Source organism: Leptopilina heterotoma, unplaced genomic scaffold, assembly GCF_015476425.1.
Source record: "Leptopilina heterotoma isolate Lh14 unplaced genomic scaffold, ASM1547642v1 Lhet_256, whole genome shotgun sequence".
Lineage (NCBI taxonomy): Eukaryota > Metazoa > Arthropoda > Insecta > Hymenoptera > Figitidae > Leptopilina > Leptopilina heterotoma.
The window spans coordinates 554,490-578,292 of NW_025110968.1; the positions used below are offsets into that span (position 1 = coordinate 554,490).

The 23,803-nt window shown below is 29.6% G+C and overlaps 2 protein-coding genes across 2 annotated transcripts in view; one reads left to right on the plus strand and one right to left on the minus strand.

Moving 5' to 3' along the window:
• Positions 1-4,640: 4,640 nt before the first annotated feature.
• The window catches only part of LOC122503294 (bladder cancer-associated protein), a 43,020-nt gene continuing 23,857 nt past the window's right edge, over positions 4,641-23,803 (minus strand). The window contains exon 2 of the mRNA XM_043613774.1: positions 4,641-5,051. Coding sequence (XP_043469709.1) covers positions 4,762-4,989 — 228 coding nt within the window. The 5' untranslated portion in view covers positions 4,990-5,051 and the 3' untranslated portion in view covers positions 4,641-4,761. The remainder of the gene's footprint in view (positions 5,052-23,803) is intronic.
• On the plus strand, positions 18,109-20,650 carry LOC122503290. The gene is made up of 2 exons (XM_043613766.1): positions 18,109-18,966; positions 19,067-20,650. The coding sequence occupies exons 1-2, from the start codon at positions 18,109-18,111 to the stop codon at positions 20,648-20,650; spliced, it is 2,442 nt and encodes an 813-aa protein (XP_043469701.1).

A 23,803-nucleotide genomic window follows, 5' to 3' on the forward strand; every position in this document is an offset into this window, starting at 1 on the left:
ATAAGGTATCACGATTTACAAAGCCATTTTGGGCTAGATAAAACCTTCAATCGAATCAAAGAATTTTATTAATTTCCGAAAATGCGTCGATATCTAAAAACTCATATTAAAAATTGTCACTAGAATGCATCTTAGCAAAAAAGAAATCTGGTCGAAAAGAAGGGGAACTCCATCCTATACCACCGGGTAGACGCCCATTTGAAATTATACATTGTGATCATTTGGGACCTTTTCCGACTTCAACTAAGAAAAACAAATATGTTTTAGGAATAATCGATAATTTAACTAAATTTGCTTGGCTTGCACCAGTGTCAAATGTCAATGCGAAAAGCACTGTAAATAAAATAGAAAAATTTGTTAATCTTTTTGGTGCACCGAGGAGAATTATTAGCGATATTAGATATTTTGCAGTTTTAGATACAGTCGCCTATCCAGTTATATATAGAGATCAATGAAATTTCAACCCCCACCCTGAGGGCGTTAACTTACCCTTTAACGCCCAACTGGACAAAATTTTGGCATGAAGTTTGAGGACTTATTTCGGTACTTAAAAATCAAAAGAGAAATTCACGAATCATCATTTCTTATGTTTCATATGCGCTCTATCGAATGGCGTTAAAAAAAGTCAAAATTTATAAACAAAAAGTTATTAATGTTTTTTATAAAAAAAGTCCGATTTTTTTAAAATTTTTGTTTAATTTTCAATTTTTTCTACTATGAAATAGCGGGAAAATAATTCCAAATGTTACAAATAACGTGACATAGATATATAACCTAGAAGCAAAAAGGCTAGAGACAGGAGGTGAAACTTGGGTAGTGGGGATGAGTCAAAAGCCTTTCATTAACCAGGTGTTTTTCGTTTCGAAAAGTCGCCGGCGCGGTGCTTCTGCACATCACTCACACATTCAAATTCTTGTATACCATATGTTTTACATGTGTATGATATGATTTAAATTTGAGGTTAATTTTAAAGTGCAATAGAGACACAATGTGTGTCATAACGGATATATAGAAATAATGTGAGTGATTATTAAATTAAGTGTTATTTAAATAGTTAAAAATTCCGAAAACGTGCTGTGTGAAAAGTTGTAACAAGAAGAAAGATAAACACAACACTATGACTATTACTTTTTGTTAACTTTCAATACACTTCATGCCACGGTTATATTTCATATTGTATTTGTATAGAATATATTTTCCCGTGTTTACGTGTGTTAGATTGCGCAGAAGTCCGTCTGGTCTACTGCGGCGAAAACTTTTTTTGAAAGTAAACGCCTGACCATACATCAGCTGAGCGATTCAGCATTGACATACCCCCACTACCGAAGTTTTACCTCATGTCTCTAGTCTTCTTGCCTAGAAGATAGGACTATAGAGAAAATTAAAAATTAAAATGGCGGCTCAAAAATGGAATTTGAAGTTCAAATTTTTTTTCAAAATTTGATTCGAATGTACGAAATTGTTAAAAGTGTTTAGATCAGCTTGAAACTTGTTACTCGGGGGTTTTAGGGGTCGCTGATCACGAATTATAAATTTATAGAAATTGTAGAATTATATTTTAATATTTACAGTGAGTTCCCGCAATCTGACTAAAGTCTCGAATTTTTCCTTGGTGGCTTATTCGGTATATGACCATCCCGTCAAGCGCTCCCCCTCCACCAAGATCCTAGCAATTTCAGGGACGTAGGACGTAGTCCTAGCAAATTTTAACTTTTTTTTGGCTCTAAACAAAATTTTTATGCCGCCTTGTCACTACGAGTAACCACGAAAAACTAGGAGGCTCTTTCGGCACTGAGCGCGCGTCAAAAGTGAAAGTACGGTTGGTCAGGTAGCGAAACCGATTTAAGCCCATTAAAAGTCAGTTGACGAAATTCGTCAGATAGCGAAATATTCATATTGCGGGAACTGACTGTATTTACATATTTTATATTCAAAATTTTTAGGATTGTTTATTATGAATTATTATAATTTATTATTGATTATTATAATAATATATAATATATCAAATCATATTATTCAAAATAATTAAAAACATACAATAATATAAATATAATTATTAACCCTTAAACCGCACACTGCCGAATCCATCCTTAAACCGCACACTGGGTGTGCGACACCCAGGGACTTTTAAGTGTGTTTTCCAAGCTGGAATAGGATATTTTCTTTTGGAAAAATTATCTTATACAGCTCAGTACGTCTATTTTGAAGGAAAATAGGTTTCATAATAATTTATTTAATTTTAATAATTAAAAAAAAAATTTTTTAAACTACTGAAATTACCTCAAACCGAAAATTAGGTGTCAGCCCCTCATAAATTTTTCGCTTTCAACTTCATAAAGTTTTCAAATACGCAAAGATACATGGGAGACAAATATTACTCACGGAACATAAACTTAAGTACAAAATGTACCGTCCAATAGCGACACATGTTTAATTTTTGCAAATATAAACGATATATTGGTGTAAAAAGCAGGAATATGGGTGTCGCACACCCAGGGTGCGGTTTAAGGGTTAATCGTTAAAGAAGTTTTTACAGTAATTAACAGAAAAAAATTTGTTTGGTTTAATTATTATTTTCATTAAATATTATAATTCTTCTATACATGAGATAAATTAAAAATAATAAAATGGAAATAAGTGTAAAATAGTCCTTAACGCATACTGAAATACTCTTTAAAATTCTAGAATATGTTGAGCAAAAAAATTTGAGATTTATAATTTTCAAAATATTGCACTTTTTCTCGCAAGCGGTAAAGAAATGTTTTATTTAATATATAAGGACGATGAAAAAGTAGATTTGTAGCGTGCGAAACTGCGAAAGCGTAGGGTAATATGCGTGTTAGTGTTAGTTATTTAGTTTGACGTAGGAAATTACTGTTTAAATAGTGTTCGATTACATGTGATAAGTGTCGTGATTATGTATAAATGTACAAGTGTAATTAAATATAAGGCATAATAAGAATAAAATAAATAAGAACTGAAAGAATTTTTTTTTTTTATTGGTCGGCCGAATTTTTCATTTTCCGCGACTGTCGATGAAAGTTTAGAATACTATATAGAACAAGATTTCCGCGACTGTCGCCAAATCGTTCGCGGGCCGGCTGTGTTTTCATTTTCCGCGACTGACGCTGAAAGTTTCGAATCCTTTTTCCAAATTCTCTTCGAATGTAGTTTATTTTTCCTGCAACCTGTTAATATGATTTTTAAAACTCAGTGATTTTAAAAATTTAAATACTTTCCACTAAATCCGAGAGTCTTTTACAAAGTCGCGGAAAATTTCAGCAACTAATTTTTTCCGCGTACATTTAAAAAATTGTTAATTTTAATGTTATTTAAAAGGGAATGGTGTAGATACTAGAGTTTACAATTATTAATAAATAATAAGAACAATATTTTTAATATTTAACGTTTTTATGACGTTACTATAATGATATTGAAAACAAATAATACTTTCTACTTCATTTAACGATTATAATCGTCATTTTCCAATTGCAGTGTCAGTTTGCAACAGTAATATATTGCTGGTTATCTCATGATGACAATATACTGAAAACGTTGACATTACAACACAAACATAACCTTATATAGAGTTTTACGCTTCCTGGTGAATCCATCGAGTGAATAAAAAAAATGTCCGTTTTCGAGAGGGTAGAAATTCCTTTCTTTAAAATTAAGCATTTAAATCATAATTTTCTTGAAAACAGACAACTTTTTAAAGGCAATTTTTATTCTAATAGAGTTGTCAATTCAATAGTAAAACACAAATTTCTTCAATTTTTGAAATTATACATTTTTTTAAGAATTAATGTTAAAAGAAAATATGCGCATTTAACGTAACCCTAAAACGGCACACTTTTACTTGTTTTTCCCATCAATTAGTAGGTTTTATCCAAACAAATTGTACTAGCGGAATTTTTAAACATATTTTTTTCACTTCTTGTAAAATCATGAAATTAGCGTTTGATCCCTTTTGTCATTTCATTTAATAATTATAAATAAAGAATGTTCATTTATAATTATTATCGTTAAATTTTAAATTACTAATTTATTGTTGATTCATAAATGATAATAATTGATCATACTTATTGAATCAAATTTATGTACAAATTCCTACATGAGATTATAAAACTAATGACATATTTGTAATTAAAAATATACTTAAACTGACATTATGTTAAATCGAAGTATGAGGAAAGAAACTTATAGAAGTTTTTAATCTTGATTTGCATGTTACAAAAATTGCTTACTTCATCTTAAATAGGAAGTTTAAAATATTTTTCTTTTCATATTAATAAACATTTGTAAGTCAATATATATGAAATGTACAAAGAGAAATATAGTAAATCTAAGATCAAGACGAGAGGTCATCATAATAGTTTATGTATCACAATAAAAAAAATTTCTAACAATTTATGTTTGACCCATGAAAAATGCATGTCCACATTGTAAAAGATTTAATTAGTTTTTTCCAGTTATTACCATAAAATAAATCATTTATACATAATAAAAAAAATTTCTCAAAATACGTAAGTATTTAAAAAACAGTAACTTTAAATAGTTTCATAACGTACCTTAACTTAAATATGTCTTTAATTAAAAATGTACTTAAATATAATTGATTCAAAAGAGAATTTCAATACTTTTTACACAAAAATATTTAAATTTTAGTACATTGCATACATAATAGAAATGCTATTATTATAACAATGAATATTAATAGAATAATTTTAATATCGTCAAATATACATATGTTTTTTATAATCAACCATTTTCACAGTTATTATTCCAGAAGAGACAATTTCCTATTCCACTGTAACAAATAAGAAAGACTGCTGTGAGAAAGATTGCTGTACACATCGTACATGGTTTTTGCTCTAAAAAGAACCCAATCAAATAGAGCACCATGAACATAACATGCGTTTGTAGCAGTGCAGGATTAACGGGCTTTGGTATTAACAGCACAGGAATTAACCACTGTATACAGTACATCCTTTAAGCTTTCCCTATTGTGGTTTTTTCTCTATACAACTTATCACCAAATTGACAGTAATCTGTAAAAATATTATAGCATATTAAAATGTTCTATTTACAAACATCGTTTTTAATTCGTATCAATTTGAATTATTTTTATATAATTAGTTTTTGAAGCTATCTAGAATTTAATTTTATTTAATTGAGGGAGGATATCAAACATTAGCCTTCGTAATTCTTTTATTAAAATAAGATAAAAAATTTTAGTTATATTTAAAACTAGTTATGAGGATTTTGAAATTTCGAAATTCAATAATTATATCTAACTATAAATATTTTTGTATAATAAATTTTCACTGATAAATTTCGAATTGTTATTTAGCCAATTTTATTCACACAAAAAATGTGCTGAATAGTATGCTCCAGTGCAAAAATTCATTTTTTGAAAAACTCAAAATTCCGGAAACAAAATCCGAAAAACTTTTTAAATCTACACGGAGAAAAATAAATAGTAATAATTATACTATTTTCGATGAAAAATTACTACTGTAAAGTAGTAATTTTGAAACTGCTCAAGAAATAGTAACTTTTGCACTGAGAAAAATGGATATTAAGCCTTATTATCTAGATATTAATGGTCAATATCTGTGACAGTGAACTATGTAAACTTCTTAGATGTTCAAATTTAATATCTATAAGATATTGGAAAAAGACTTGTTCAAACATAACCTCACATTTACAGATTATACTTTTTAACATCTGATGGATGATATGCATTAGCATCTTTTCTTAAATATCTAGTATATTAAGAGTTTTAATATCCAGTTTTCTCAGTGTGCTTCGTTTTCAAACGATTTTTACTTTTTTAAAAAAGTATAATTTACTTCAAGGAATCTAAATTTTATTAAAAGCCGAGTAATATTTAAAATGTCCCGAGCAATTAATACTCTGAGCGAAGCAACTTTTATTACGTATCAGAGCAATTATTACTATTTCGTAAAGATTTTTACTCGGAAAAGTAGTAATCCGTACCCACACAATGACGCGTCTCACACCGACGGGTGAAACGAATGCCGGCGCGCCTGCGCTTCTATCCACGTCGTGACGAAAAAAATGCTGTTGTAGAGAGCTATATTGTGTCGTTTTATTTTAATAAATTGAAATAAAATAATCAATGCGTTCAAAAGATATTTTTCCAAGTACTTAACACTCTACATGTGTATTATTATTCATTATTCATAAGCTTCACTCTTTTATCATATTCATACTTACAATTAACACCCGTGCAGAAAATGCCCCACTTTGCCCTATTTAAAACAGGGTTCTGGTCGGGGCCTGGACAGTTTCCCCTATTAAATTTTTTTTAATAAAGTTTTTAGAATTCCTTTTTGTTGTAGAAGCTATTATCAATGAAAGGCAATCATTATTTTAGTTATTTAATAATTTTTTTATTTTAGGGGTTTGACTAGAATTCCTAACCAGAACCCCAGGTAGGGTGTTCATTAGATTTTAGATAGGGTACTGATCAGGGCCTCGACAGTTTTCCTTGTTTAAATAAAGTGTAAAAAAATTAAATCTCTAAAATTACTTTTAATAACAAATAATGAACAATTGAAGAATACAATTAAAGAGAGTAATTATACTATCGTTTTAATAATTTTTTTATTTTGTGGGTTTGACCAGAATTTCTTGCCAAAACCTCAAGTGAGGTGTTCATTAGATATTAAATAGGGCTCTGATCAGGGTCTCGACAGTTTTCCTCGTTTGAATAAAGTGTAAATGAATTAGGTTTTTTAAATTAGTCCCCATAATAAAATTATAAACAATTGAAGAAATTAATTAAACGGAGTAATTATACTACATTTTCAAGAATTTTTTTATCTTATGGGTTTGACCAGAAATTCTGGCCAAAACCCTAAGTGGGGTGTTCACTAGATATGAAATGTGGCTCTGATCAGGGCCTCGACAGTTTTCCTCGTTTTAAAAGCATGTAAATAAATTTAATTTTTTAAAATTAACTTTTTTAATAGAGTTATTTAAGTTAAAAAAGCGTGTTCTTTTAAAACACTTTATAAAATAATTATGGTAATATATTTAAAAAACGAAAATACATATAATTTTTTTTCCTTTAAGTACAATATTATAATAAAGTTTATTTATTAATAATAACAACTAAATTATAAATAACGAATAATAATAGTTATTGAATAATTAATTATTATACATTTATTTAAAAATAAAAATTATGAATTGAAAAAATAATAATTAATAAACAATTATTAACAAATTATACTTAATGAATTTTAATAATTATTAATTTATAGGATGAATTTATCATTTGGTTTGTATATATATATTATATTATTTTAATAATAATAATTATTTTATATTATATTAGCTTAAAGTAAGAAAATGATTCGGAGAGATTGTTAAATTTAACACCTTCAATATTTAATAACTATTTTTTAAACATAATTAATAAATTTGAATAAAATATTTATTAAATAAATATTAATTATTACTTATACATTTGAAAACAAAAATTATAACATTTATTAATATTATAAAATTAAGGAGGCAGAAAGGAGCGACAACCTCCAAAAGAAAAATAAATTAATCATAAAACCAAAAATTATATTTTTCAAAAATTTTTAAGTTTTTCTATTCTTGAAATTATATTATTTTTATCATTTTCACTTTTAAATTAGTCAAAAAGACTATAATACCTCATTATGTTATGTATAAATATGTTGTGCACTGCAAAAATAAGTGTCTTATTTGATATCTTAAAATAAGATGTACGATGGAAAAATGGTATCTTACATCTTAAAATAAGATGTTTTCTAAAGTATCTTACTGATTTTTAAGATGTTTTATACGTCTTAGATATTTCTTCTATCTTAAAAAAGTAAGATACTTCTGTAAGTTTTTTAAAGTATCTTAAATTAAGATGTTTCTGTCTCAATAAGATGTTTAGCGATAAGATACTTGTGAATTGTAAGATGCGAAAAAAATTTAAGTTACTAAAAACTAAGATGCATAAAATGTCTTACATATAAGCCCATAGTTAACCTCAAAACTTTTTTCCCGAAAAATATGCTGAAAATATGTACGAAGATGCTTTTAGTATCTTAAATTAAGATATTTTAAATGACTAAAAAGTGACTACAATAACATCTTAGAAATGACTACCGAAACATCTTAAATAAGATACTACTTTTTGCAGTGTGTTTATTATGTCAGTTTCTCTACCCAGAGCCACACCAGAGATCGGGAAAACTGTCAGTATCCTATCAGGCCCACATTTTAATTTCTGCACGGGCAACTTAACATATCGGAAAATCTTAACATCTAAACAGATTCAAACCCTATCTAAATTATATCTAACGCAACCTAAAATCGCACGCATTTACACTAATCCTCACGGCTACGCAATGGCTATGGAAAAAGATTTCGGTTATTTGCATATATCCCTTTCCCATGTAGCACGTAACATTACAGTAATATTACCCGGTAAAATTTCTGTAACATTACTGTAATATTACATACTTAAGAAAAAATTGAAAAAAAGTTTATTTTCTAACGATAAAATGAAAAAAAATTTCTTGTTTATTCATTAGATATGCATTTCACAGTTATTTTCATTTACTTTACATGCTCGTGCAATATTACTGTAATTTTAAATTAATTTTGCTCTAAAAAATTTACTTTAACATTACTGTAATTTTACTATATTTATTTACATACACGGAAAAAATTAGTCGCTGAAGTTTTCAGCTACTAATTGAAGACTCTCGGATATGAAAAAAAACTTTACGGACTTTTTGAAATACTCTTCGCTTCTATCAGAAATTCTCTGAAAAAAGTTGAGGACTTTTTATAAACCTAGTAGCGGAAAATAGTCGTAGAATTATTGTAACACTTTGATAGAAATTTTCGTCGACGAGTCGCGGAAAATGATGCGCAGAAAAGATGCGCAAACTCTCAGGCGGTAAACGTCACGTGAAATAATTTTGACTGACTTCGTTTACGTATTTTTTATTTTTATTTATTTTATTTTTATTTTATTTATTTTTATTTATTTTTTATTTTTCTTTATTTATTTTTTATTTATTTATTTTTAAAATTTTTTTCTTAGCGATTTCAAATCAATTATTAAATAAAAAAATTATAAAAAATAAAACAGTTTGTACAGGTATCATTACTTTTCAATGAGAAAGTGACTATTTTTATTTTCATTGGTATCGCGCACCTTTACGATGGAGGAGTTTAAAAATCCGATAAGAAATTTAAAATAATTTGTGACAATTAAATACCAACTTTAAATGAATATTTTGTTTCATCAAAAAATATAATCACTCTCGAGCTCATTTCATTATAATTAAATTGTAAATAATACTTTCAATACGCACATTATAAATTTATAGAAATTGTAGAATTATATTTTAATATTTATTTACATATTTTATATTCAAAATTTTTAGGATTGTTTATTATGAATTATTATAATTTATTATTGATTATTATAATAATATATAATATATCAAATCATATTATTCAAAATAATTAAAAACATACAATAATATAAAATATAATTATTAACCCTTAAACCGCACACTGCCGAATCCATCCTTAAACCGCACACTGGGTGTGCGACACCCAGGGACTTTTAAGTGTGTTTTCCAAGCTGGAATAGGATATTTTCTTTTGGAAAAATTATCTTATATAGCTCAGTACGTCTATTTTGAAGGAAAATAGGTTTCATAATAATTTATTTAATTTTAATAATTAAAAAAAAAATTTTTTAAACTACTGAAATTACCTCAAACCGAAAATTAGGTGTCAGCCCCTCATAAATTTTTCGCTTTCAACTTCATAAAGTTTTCAAATACGCAAAGATACATGGGAGACAAATATTACTCACGGAACATAAACTTAAGTACAAAATGTACCGTCCAATAGCGACACATGTTTAATTTTTGCAAATATAAACGATATATTGGTGTAAAAAGCAGGAATATGGGTGTCGCACACCCAGGGTGCGGTTTAAGGGTTAATCGTTAAAGAAGTTTTTACAGTAATTAACAGAAAAAAATTTGTTTGGTTTAATTATTATTTTCATTAAATATTATAATTCTTCTATACATGAGATAAATTAAAAATAATAAAATGGAAATAAGTGTAAAATAGTCCTTAACGCATACTGAAATACTCTTTAAAATTCTAGAATATGTTGAGCAAAAAAATTTGAGATTTATAATTTTCAAAATATTGCACTTTTTCTCGCAAGCGGTAAAGAAATGTTTCATTTAATATATAAGGACGATGAAAAAGTAGATTTGTAGCGTGCGAAACTGCGAAAGCGTAGGGTAATATGCGTGTTAGTGTTAGTTATTTAGTTTGACGTAGGAAATTACTGTTTAAATAGTGTTCGATTACATGTGATAAGTGTCGTGATTATGTATAAATGTACAAGTGTAATTAAATATAAGGCATAATAAGAATAAAATAAATAAGAACTGAAAGAATTTTTTTTTTTTATTGGTCGGCCGAATTTTTCATTTTCCGCGACTGTCGATGAAAGTTTAGAATACTATATAGAACAAGATTTCCGCGACTGTCGCCAAATCGTTCGCGGGCCGGCTGTGTTTTCATTTTCCGCGACTGACGCTGAAAGTTTCGAATCCTTTTTCCAAATTCTCTTCGAATGTAGTTTATTTTTCCTGCAACCTGTTAATATGATTTTTAAAACTCAGTGATTTTAAAAATTTAAATACTTTCCACTAAATCCGAGAGTCTTTTACAAAGTCGCGGAAAATTTCAGCAACTAATTTTTTCCGTGTAAGCTACTGAATTAAAATATACGATCGCTGGGCATGACAGTACACTGAGAAAACTGAATAGTCAAACTTAGACGGTTAGGTTTTGAGTGTTAAGCCTGATTCTCTGGATAGTTAACTTTTCCCTCCGAGTTAGTCAAATTAATCATCGAAGTGTCTATTTATCCCTTCGAGATGGTTACAAAAAATTTAACCTCAAATATAGTCTGTTTGTCCCTCCAGATAGTTAGTTGAATACTCCAGTTTTCTCCGTGTACACGGAAAAAAAGAAATTAGCTGCAGCAGTAAACAGATGTTTGCTGTGAAATCTCTGAAAATTAGCTACCGCAGCTAAGAAGTTTGCTGTGGCAGCGAACATGTTAGCTGTGACAGAAAACATTAGTAAAAATTTATGCGAGTTTGCTGTCATAGCGAACTTGTTTGATCTCACAGCGAACTTTTTCGCTGTCCCTATTTCAACGAACAAGGTTTGATGTGACAGCAAAATGTTCGCTGCCACAGCAAACCCTTTCTATGCGTGAGTGACTTCATCACACACACAGGTCTATAGTAGTAGTGGTACGGATTACTACTTTTTCGAGTAAAAAGTTCTCTCTGCAATAGTAAAAGCTGTTTCTTGCAGAAGTAATTAGTAGATTTTCTACAAGTAATATTTACAACATATCGAATGTAAAAAATAATACAAAATTTAATAAAATTTACAATGACGATGTAAAAATTAAAATTCTTAAAGCAATTTTTAAAAGTGACTAATGTAATAATTACTACCCAATGGGAAGTAAACGATTGGTTCAATAATGGGTCATGCTGGTCGAACTCCGTTCCATTATTGGAACATTAATGGCAACCATCATTGGACCACCAATGGTTTAAACTTGGGATGATCACGCTACTGCCAATGATCGGTAGCCAAGCATCGGGCCAATATTAGTTGCCAAGGAATTGCCAAGGAAACAAAATCGATTTTCAAAAGCTTGATTTTTTATTGGCAGCCAACAAAAAACCAAGGTTTTGAAAATTGATTTTTTTTAATTATTAATTCAAATTTATTTTTAAAAAATATATTTTTCAAAAATTTATTTAAAAAAAATATATTTTTCAAAAATATATATTTTTTTTTAATTAATAGAACATATTAATTTAATTTTTCACCTCTAGTAAAACAAAGGTGAAAGACTGATAAAAATTCCCTTACCGTATCTCACAGTGGAGGGATAACTGTGAATGTCTTTGCGAGAGAGGACAGGTACTTATAGAGCCAGTGTAACAGGTCACAAGCGAGAAGAATTCACTAGCATGCACTCAGGCGGCGCTTGTCGGAAGTGGCGCAACGTTGGTTGCCAAGCGCTGTGTCGATAATATCAGGATATGCATGCGCGCCAGAAAACAGTTCCGACAATCGCCGCCAGAGTGCATGCTAGTGATTTCTTCTCGCTTGTGACCTGCTCTATAAGTACCTGCTCCTCTCTCGCAAAGACATTCACAGTTATCCCTCCACTGTGAGATACGGTGAGGGAATTTTTATCAGTCTTTCACCTTTGTTTTACCAGAGGTGAAAAATTAAATTAATATGTTCTATTAATTAAAAAAAATATATATTTTTGAAAAATATATTTTTTTAAAATAAATTTTAATTAATAATTAAAAAAAATCAATTTTCAAAACCTTGGTTTTTTGTTGGCTGCCAATAAAAAGTCAAGCTTTTGAAAATCGATTTTGTTTCCTTGGCAATTCCTTGGCAACTAATATTGGACCGATGCTTAGCTACCGATCATTGGCAGTAGCGTGATCATCCCAAGTTTAAACTATTGGTGGTCCAATGATGGTTGCCAATTGTTTTGCCAAGAAAAAACCATTGGGCACCAAGCATGGCCCATTATTGAACCAATCGTTACCATTGGCAACTTCCCGTTGGGTATTAGTAATTTTTACTACCAGAAATAGTAATATTTACTTCATGCGAAGTACATTTTACTATGAATAGTAATTTTTAATATAAAAGTAGAATTATTTCTATTCCATAGGAACTTTTACTAGAAACTCAGCACCATTTTTCTCCGTGTAAATAATTAAAATTTTCAAAAAGCAATTTAGGTTCACTCGAATTTTCACGTTTTTCAAAAAAAAGAATTTTTACACAAAATGGAGTACAAGTCAGCATAATTTTAATACACCGAAAAAAATCTCGATGGTATTATTAACTATGACTCTATAGTTAATCTTAATCTAGTAAAATTAATAAGGATTCCTAATCATTATGGTTAGTATCGCTAGGTTGATTCAACAAATTCAAGCCTGGCAAAAACAACCCTGTAAATCCTAGTCAAATTGACTAGGATTTTAGTAATTTTGCCTATTTCCATAATGCGCACGCGTCTGCTTCTGTTCTGACAGTGTTTACCTCTATATCTTTCGCGTCATTCATCGTGATTTCGTAAAACGATTTTTTATCATTACTCGCGTCTATTTTTTGTACATAAAATAGAGTTCTTACATACATCAAAATTGCTGGTTTCTCGGAACCCCTGGAAATATATATAGTCCATGTTTTAGAAAGTAAACTATTTAATTATATTAGTCAATTCTTTCAGACTTTTTTGGTTAGGTTTCAATATAAATCGTCGAAATTTTTACGCACGTGGTGACAACATTTTTACTATTTTAATCGCGCAGTATGTTTGAAAATTTACCTTTGCAATAATTTGTGTATTTAAATTTATTTTCATTTAAATGGCATGAATAATTAAAAATAAATAGTTTTGGCAAGGGTATAAAATTGTGTACTTGAAATGTATAAAACATCATCTGATTAAGTATTGTATTTTGACTGGAAAATCTAGTGTCTATTAAAAAATTAAAATACCAAGTCGTGTTTAGTGTAGTGGTTATCGTTCCGGGTTTCAAAGTGCGTATTCGTTAGGTTCAGGTGTTCGCGTCCCCCCTGCGTCAAATATTTATTTCATAAGTTTAAATTAATTCCAAGGAATATAAATACAAAGTCAAATATAAATATGTTCAAATATAATAATTAATTTTTTTCTTTTTTCTTTTAATTAGTTTTTCTCTTTTATTTGATAATAAGAATTTGATTAGCAATTTCAAATAATTATGATACACAGTGTAAATCTAATATTATTCTCCTAGTCAATTTGACTATTTTGTCCTGATTACATCGACTAATTTTCCTGGTCACTTTAACTATGCTTGAATCTTATTACTTTGACCAGGATTCTATAGTTGGCTCCTCTCGTAACTAGGAAACCTAGTCAATTCCTGGTATACGGGTCCTAGGCATTTTTTTCGGTGTACAGGCAAACCTCGCTACGGCGGACTTCTATACGGCGGAAACTCGCCAGGTAGAAGTAGAAGGGATTATATCAGTGAGAGTTGTGACTGTGTGAGTGCCATGAAATTCATGGCCGAAAAGTTTCGAATTGTAATTTTTATATGGATGTTTTTTTATTTAAATTATTTAATTTATATTTGATTTATAAATAATTATATTTAAAATTCATCGCAAAAATTAAATTATTTTTTATAAATAATAAAATTCTCCTGAGGAATTCAATTATTTTCAATACAATTTTAATAAACTTTAAAAATCAAAATAATATTTAAAATTACCTATTAACAGATACGATTATTTTAAAAAGTTGAAAAAATTCTTTGTATAATTCAATTACTTTCAAAATTTTCAATTATAACTATTAAAGAAACTCCATTATTTTAAAAAAGTTCAAAGATATTCTTCAAAAGAATTTAATTAACATTTTTATAAATTTTAATTAAATTTTTCGCGAGAATTCGATTACTTTCATAAATAATAAAATTCTGCGAAGGAATTCAATATTATTCTCAAATTTTTTGACAAAATTCTTTGCAAGAATTCAATCATTTTTAATACATATTTTTAAATAAGGTTATTAATAAATTATCATAACTTCTATTTCATATTTAAAGATCCTATGATTAAAAATGGTTGATACATCCCTGAACGTTCACTCACTAAAAGCATTTTAACGAACCTCTCTACGGCGGAATCGTCTAATTGCTTTCCGCCGTAGCGAGGTTTGCCTGTATTTAAAATTTTAAAGCTTGCTGATTTAACAAGTTTTTCGACTTTTGTATTCAGAATTTTGAGCTTATCAAGAAATAAATATATTAGCATAAAAGAATACAAATCGAGTTAAAAAAATTTATTGTTTTAATTAATAATTTTATTTTTTTGCGTTGACGCGTCAAGTTTTGAGATAAGATACAAATTATAGGGGGACATAGTCGAGGTCGGCCACCTTTTTGACTTTTGTGTATAACTTTTTTTTAAAAATGAATTTGGACAATTGAAGTATATGGTTGGAAAGTCCTGTTTAATAGGAACATCTTTTCTGCACAAAGTAAATTGATTGGTTTTTAAATGAAAAAGTTATAAAGATTTAAAAAAAAAATTGTAGTCCAGGTTTGGTCCTTACAGTCAAGGTCGGCCATGTTTAAAATTCAAAGGGCATTAATCGTTAAAAAATAAAATAACATGTTTGGAGTTACGGAAAATTGATTTTTTATTGTTTACAGTTTTTAACTTAATGAAATAACAAAATAATAAAAATAAACAATATAAAAAAATAAATATAAATAAAAAAAAATTTTGCGCTGAAATATTAATAAAATTAAATGAAAATATTAATAAGATGATCAATTATATTATGAGTTATACAGAATTGCAGTTTTTGCAAATAAAGTAGCTCGTCCTCATCTTTGCGCATTTTAAACACAAAGTGGCCGACCTTGACAGAAAGTAACATTATCGAATTGTTGTAAACAAAAAGAAATAGGTTTCGGGATTCGATTTTTCACTTTGATTTTCTTTCAACAATGAGTCCCACAAAATTTCTGCATGCTTGCCTTGACGATTCAATTTTTTTTTTTTTTTATTAATGATTTTTCACATGATGCACAAAACTTTTTTTGACCTTTTTTGTACCGACGTCACAGAAAACACAGTTTTCGATTCTCCGAAAATGTAACTGAACAAAAAGTTAGGTTTTACTAAGACAAGCTTCGACAAGCATGCGAGTAAGGTGGCGCTAGTAAACTTGACAAAAAACGCAAATGGCCTACCTAGACAGTGGTCCAACCTCGACTATACTCCCCTACACATTCGTAAAATAGAAATTTAGTAAATTAAAGAAAACTTCACAGAGCTACGCCGATATGAAACAATACGAAAATTGATCATTGTGATACGTTGTAAATTTTCTGCAAATGTGCTCTGTTAAAAATATTCGTAATTTTAATAAACACAAAGCACTACAGTTTAATAACTCATATTGTATATTAACTGGAAATTCTTCTTTTTTATATAACAATAAATATATTGTATAGAGTGATCATCTTTTCATAACCATAAGATCTCAGTGTGCTGCCGTCCAGAGGAAAAAGATACATAAGCGACATTTTTGAAAAAATTGAGTTTTTGTTATCATTGTATTCATAAATAAAGCTCCATTTAACTGTGTAAAAAAGAATTAAAAAATTTAATTATTTATTGCAAAAAAAGATTGTTTAAAAATGACAAAAATGGAAAAAGTGACGAAATACAGAGTTAAAAGATAAATAAAACACTTTGTGGGTTCATATTTCGGTAAACGACGCTGCATACGTCACCAACTTACATGTTTAATTGTGATAAAGCAATTATTTGAATTTAAGTGTTTTCCCACCAATTTCATTTCCAATTGTCTGCGCAGCGTCTTGGGACCGTAGCGCCACCTTTTTTTTACTGAGATGTGTGTGTGGACGAAAAGGTTATAATTGAAAAGATCTCGCAAAGAGAACACGTTTTGTGACATAAAATGTAATATTAATAATTTTGTATTAAATGTTTTTAAAATTAAAGAAAGTTTTGAGTATAAATGAAAAGAAAATAAAATTCTATCTCCTTTTACCGCAAAAGTAAACATGGTCCTTCGAGCCGGATAAAAAAGGAGATAAATGTTTTTTTTCATTGAGTACTTTGTTCGTAAAGTGACGCCATGTGAACGCTTTGCAGAAAATCGTTGACTTTTGCTAACTGACCGCATATCTACCAAGTTATTTCGCATATAATATCACTACAACAATCAATGTTGTCAAATTATTAGTGTAATACACAAGAAAAAACTGTGCTTTTCCCGCTGTACTAAGTGTCTTTTATTCGCAAAACAACGCAAGTTTATATCATGTCGCAAGTAAATTATGTGCTCCTTCAAAGTGAACAAGAAACGCTGTTCTCTTCTATTAGGGGAGAGGGCCCCAAGGTGGTCAGGGCCCTAAGGTGGTCACCCTAAGAAAATTTTTGTATATTAGTTAGTATCTTCAAATGTTTTTTGTTATTGTTATTATTTGAGAAGACAAAGATTTTAGTAAAGTTTTGAGGTAAATAGTCGTATGAGTCTCTTTGTAACGTGAACTTCGTAAAATTTCTGTTTTTAAATGATCGAGAAATTTTTTTCTCAGGGTGTTAAAACCATCGAAATTAACCATTTTAAATTAGTAAAAATCGTTATAATTATCTTTATATATCGTACAATAATATTCCAAATGAATATAATTAATATTGTGCTTTAAAAAATTTTTTCATTAACGTTTAAAAAATTCTTTCTTGGCCCTAAGGTGGACACTTTTTTGGCCACAAGGTGGTCACTTTTGATTTTTTATGAAAATATGTTTATACGCCATATTTATCAACATTTATCACTGTGAATGTGAATTTTATCAATTTTTAAGTTTTATGATGAATAATAATAAAATAGAATTATTTTCAAAATTTTACCTATCTAATACATACACAAAAAGTATCATTTTTGACGAAAGGACAAAGTGCAAAAAAAATATGTAATATGTTTCTGTGATCCTGAAAAACAATTAATATTAAATAAACAACTTAGTAATACGTTTTTTACATTTTTTTAAAACTTTTTTAGTGAATTTTTATTACCTTGGGGCCACTTTTTTAAAAGTCGAATTTTCAACTTTTTTTAAAAAGTGCCATAACTTTTTTTTTATTAATGAAATAAAAAAAAACTTTATGATAGGAAGTTAGGTAATAAGATAAAGTTTCAAACGCCGTATTATTGACCTTTATATATAATTCCATTTGAAATCTACAGTCGTTCAAAAGATGGGTGACCACCTTAGGGCCCTCTCCCCTACAAAAATCTCCAATCGAATACTCACTGCAGAAAATCCTACTCGTCAATATTTAGTTGGACGATTATCTAATCTCCAGGATTTTTGGGAAAGATGTCGAAGAAACCACGCCATGCTAATTGCAAAACCGCCTACGATTCCAAAGGAAAAAATCAAAGAAACGACCAAAGAATATGATCCAGAGGAATTTTCACAACTCGAAGAAATCTACGAGGATGCCATAGATTCTATATTGTCTCGACTTCCAGAACCAGTTCCAAATCAACCAAATCCAAACGGGGAGGATATCGTATCATCATCGCCTAACTCTGCCAGCCGATCAACATCTGCCGTTCAACTTCCTCGCATTACATTACCAACGTTTTCAGGTAACTATAGTGAATGGTTAGCTTTTCGTGATTTATTTTATTCATTAGTTATAGAAAATAATTCGATTTCGGATGTAGAACGTTTGCATTATTTAAAACTTAGTCTTCGAGATGAAGCATTGATTTTTGCTCAAAACCAACCCGGCACGTCAGCTAATTTTCAAATTATTTGGAAAAATCTCGAATCACGTTACAATAATTGTAAAGCCTTGATTAATGAATATTTAAAAAAGATAGTTGAAATTCCAGACATAACATCAGACTGGTTAAATAGTTTAAAAAACATGCGCAACGTAATTATCACTGTCACCACAGCCTTAACTAATCTTAAACGACCGATTGATGAGAAGAATGATCTGTCTGTTTTTTTGCTAATTAATAAACTCGATAAATTTTCACGCGATCAATGGGAATTAGTCTCAAGTGATTCAACGGATCCTCCTTCTCTCGATCAATTCATTAAATTTTTGGACGCTCGTATTCGCGCTCTTGAAGCTTCAGTTAACCCTAAAAAACGTACTGAAAATAAAATAACCAATGTACCTCAATCAACAGTTTCATCTTGTGCGAAAATTCATTCTCATCAAAGTCTGTCAAAGTTGGTTTGCTGTTTATGCAAAGGAGAACATAATTTATATGCTTGCCCGCAATTTAAAAGTAAGTTTATTTGAAAGCAAAAATGTCTGTTTCACGTGTAAAAAGCCTCACCATTCCTTTTTGCATCGAGAGCAAACCAGTTTGACAGCCGACATCGATTCAAAAAATATGGAAGCCAATAAAAGGTCTGTTAATAACACAACTCTAAACAAGTCTGAGACCGAAACATCTATTTTGTCTCATTTTAACGCATCTAATGAAAACCGAACTGCTGTGTTATTGGCTACAGCTCGTGTCATCGTTGAAGCGTCTGATGGTCGCCGAGTTCAAATACGCGCTTTGCTTGATCAGGGCTCCGATGCCACTTTTATATCAGATTCAGTTTGTCAATTATTACGACTCCCTCGCAAAAATTCTAATATAGCTGTTTCAGGTTTAGGAGGTAATTGTTCAAATAAAGTCTCTCATTCAGTCCCAATTATTATTAAAGGCGTCAATTCCAATACTGATTCATTTATGACTAGGGCATTTGTTTTGCCAAAAATTACTTCTTATGTTCCGACTGAGTTTGTCCTATCAAACATTCCTGATAATTTACGTGACTTAGAACTTGCCGATCCTTGTCTATGGTCCACGGAACGTATTGATCTGTTAATTGGATCTGATTTATACAGTCGAGTGTTACTGGACGGAATTTGCACAGCTTCATCAGGATATCTTGTTGCACAATCCACATCGTTAGGTTGGATCCTTTCCGGACCAATATCGAATCCCTCCGCTCAAGCCTTTCATATCAATGTTCATCTTTGTGTTGATGATCATATTGAAAAATCGTTAAATCGGTTTTGGGAATTGGAAGAAGTTCCATCAATAAATAAATTGACAGAATCGGAGCAAAAATGTGAAGATTATTTTTTAAAAACATTTTCGAGATTACCAGATGGTCACTATATGGTCGATCTTCTTTTTATTAAATCTCCTTCTCAGCTAGGTGATTCTTATCACACTGCCCTGAATTCGTTAAAAAGATTAGAGAAAAAATTTTCTAGTGATCCTCAACTCGCTTCTCAGTACAAAGAATTTATGGCTAAATATGAATCGTTAGGTCACATGACTTGTATGGGTCCAGTAAATGATAGTAATTCGGAAAACGTATTTATACCTCACCACCCTGTCTGTCGTGATTCCAGTCAAACTACCAAGGAAAGGGGAGTTTTCAATGCATCGAGTTTTACATCTACGCAAGTTTCTTTAAATGATTGTCTACATGCTGGACCTAAACTCCAAAATTCGATTACAACTATTCTTTTGAATTGGCGACAACACAAATTTGTTTTATGTGCCGATATGGCAAACATGTTTCGAGAAATATTAATCTCACCTGAATACAGAAAATATCAATACATTCTTTGGCGAGAGTCAATCCACATTCCTATTCAAGCATATGCTCTGAATACCGTCACATATGGGATGAAAAGTTATCTCTACTTAGCTATCCGTGTACTTCGCCAATTGGTTCATGATGAACAGTCACGATTTCCTAACGCAGCTCCCGTTCTTTTGAATGATACCTATGTAGACGACGTTTATCTTGGAGGGCCAGATAAATCTTCTACTCTCCAGTTAAGAGATGAAATCATTCAATTAACACGCTCAGGTGGATTTACAGGGTGTCTACTGAAAATATGACTTCAACTTCCAGGACATTTTCAGGACATTCCAGGAAAAATTTCTTATTTTTCCAGGACATTTATATTATGTGTAACAGGGTTGCCACAAGTCAGGGAAGTCAAGGAATTCAGGGAAAAGTCAGGGATTTTTACTAAAAGTACTGGAAAAAATTGAATTTTTAGAATTTATAGGAAAATTCTGAATTTTTGTCTTTTTTTTTTGTTTGCCTTATAAACTATGAAATTATCAAGAATTCTAATACAAACCCTTCAATTTTTTCTATTTTTGACAATAATTTATTTTTAAATAACTTCGCATAAATTCAATTATATTCAAAAAATTTTTAAATTCTCGACAAAATTTCAATTATCTATATAAATAATAAAATTCTTCTCCAAAATTCAATTATTTTCAAAAAATTTAATAAAATTCTTGGCAAAATTTCAATTATTTTCAAAAAATTTCCTCATTTCAATTATTTTCGATATCTACTATTTTAATAAAATTTTCCAAAAGAATTCTATTATTTAAACAAAATTTTAATAAAAAATTTAACAGGAATTCAATTACTTACCAATTTCTTCGCATCAATTCAATTATTTAAAATTTTTTAATGAAGTTTCTCGAAAGAATTCAAATATATAAAGAAAATTTTAAAAAATAGTCTGAAAAATTCAATTTTTCCAAAAATTTAAAATAAAATTCTTTGCAAGATTTAGTTCATTAAATTGCAATTTTAATAAAATTTTCCTATACAATTAAATTGTTTTTAATACAAATAATACATTTTTTATGAGAATTCAATAATTTAATAGAATTTGAATAAAATTCTTCGCTAGAAATCAATTATTTTCTTTCTTGAGAATTCAATTATTTTTAAAAATTTATTTTTAAAAATTTTGATAAATTTTTGAAAAAAATAAAATTCTTTTAAGCAATTCAATTATTTAAGAAATTTTAATAAAATTCTTCCCAAGAATTTAATTTTTTTTTCAAAAATAAACATTTTCACAGGAATTCAATTATTTAAAAAAATTTTTTTTCAAATTCTTTGTCAGATTTAAATTATTTTCAATTTTTTAATGAAATTTCTAGATGAAATTTAATTATTTTTAAAAAGTTTTAAAAATTCTGAAAAATTTAATTATTTAAAAAAATTTGAATAAAATTCTTCACAGAAATTAATTATTTTCATAAATAATAATATTTTTCTCTGGAATTCAATTCTTTAAAAAGATTTTTAATAAAATTCGTTGCAAGAATTCAATTATTTTCATAAATAACAAGAGTTATCGCAGAATTTCAATTATTTTTATAAAATTTTAAATAAAATGATAGAAAATTGCATTTATTCTTACAATTTTTTTTCTAAATTCGCCGAAAGAATTCAATTATTACTAAAAATTTTGATAAATCTTCATAAAAATTCAATTTTAAAAAATATGCAATTACTAAATAAATTAGACTTCCGTTTCCGGTACCGTTGAGTTGTGCACGCGTTTGTAAAGGGTTAAGAGTTTTTGGCAAAATTTTGAGTATTTTATTGAAGGGTGGGTAGTGTAGTGTTTGAAATAACAAAGGAAAGAGTGGTGGTGAAAGTAAAAAGAGTGTATGTGTGCGAGTGGTTAAGTGTGAGTGATAAAAAAGGTAAAAATAGAGAAGTGAATGTTGTGAGGTTAGGTTGCTTGAAGTGAGAGAAAAGAGAGAGAGAGACATTGGGAAATATTGAATGATAAGGTAGATTTCTGGAATAGCTGAATTTGATTTAAGTAGTGTGCGAGAGACTGAGAAAAAGGCGCCAATATTTAAAAGAGGGTTTGGGAAGAATGGAAAGGTGATGACGTGTGCAGACTGTATGGACTTGATGGAGTTAGTGGAAATGTTGAATGAGGCAATGGAAGAGCGTTTTGTGAGAGTGAGAAAGAATTTTGTAACGGTGTGTGAATTAGGTGATGAGAGGGGTAAAGAAATTGATGAATTAGATGAGGAAATGGAAAGGATGCAGGAAAAGTGGAAAAGGTGGGCGAGTGAGTTGGAAGGTATGAGAGAAAGAGTGGATGATTTGGAAAAATTTATTTTAGAGAAGAAGGAAGAGGATAAGAAAATGGAGGTTATGTTGAAAAAGGGGGTTAAATTGTGTAGTGAGGGGAGTGAAAGTGTATATTATGAACAGAAGGTGAATGAGCTGGAAAGAAGAGTGGAATGGATGGAAAAGGATAAAAGAAAAAGAAATATAATGATTAGGGGTATGAATGCAGGTTTAAGTGAAGGAAGAAGAGAGGTGGGGAGACTGGCTGAAAGGATAGGGGTGAAAATTAATATTAGGCAGATGAAAGCGATGAGTATGGATGCGAATGGAATTCCGAGGATGTGGTTAGTAGAACTGGGAAGTGAGGAGGAGAAAGAGGAGGTTATGAGGATGAAAGGAAGGTTGAAAGGATGTGTTGAGAGAATAGATGAGGATAGAACGTGGAGGGAAAGGAGAATAAGATGGTTACTGGGAGAGAAGGCATGGATCGAAAGAAGGAATGGAAGAGAAGTAAGAATGGGTAGGGAATGTGTGTGGGTGGATGGGGTAAAATGGTGCGTGAGAGAAGGTAATGGACGAGTGCTTGAGGTTGGAATAGATGATCGGGTGAATGGGGAGAAATGAAGAAGGACAGGAAGGAAGATGGAGGTTTAGGATTTAAAGGGGTGGGGCGTTAATGGGGAATCAGTCAGTATGGACAAAGGGAACTGGAAACGGAAGCCCTGGCACTGGCGAATTTTGAGTGGATGAGTGTGATGAGAATAGGTTAAGTTGCGTGTTGATTAAGTTGTTGATGTGGAATAAGAGCGACGTTATAGGTTAAGAAGTTTTGTACATATAGAATAAGTTGATTTGTAAATGTATCTGGGAGTCTCGAACCCTGCCTATTGCAGGGAGAGTAAATAAACACAAAATACTGAATAAATTATTGATTTTTGTATTTAAATAATTGAATTCTCGGAAAATTTTCTAATAAAAATTGATTAAAAAATGAATTTCACTTAAAAGTTTAAATTATAATTGAATATTAAAAACATTATAGCGTGAATTTTCAGAAATACATAATTAGATTTTGAAAAGGGTTAAAATTAAAATCTTTGAAAATTTTGTCTGGAAATCAGGGAAAAACAAAATTAACCTAC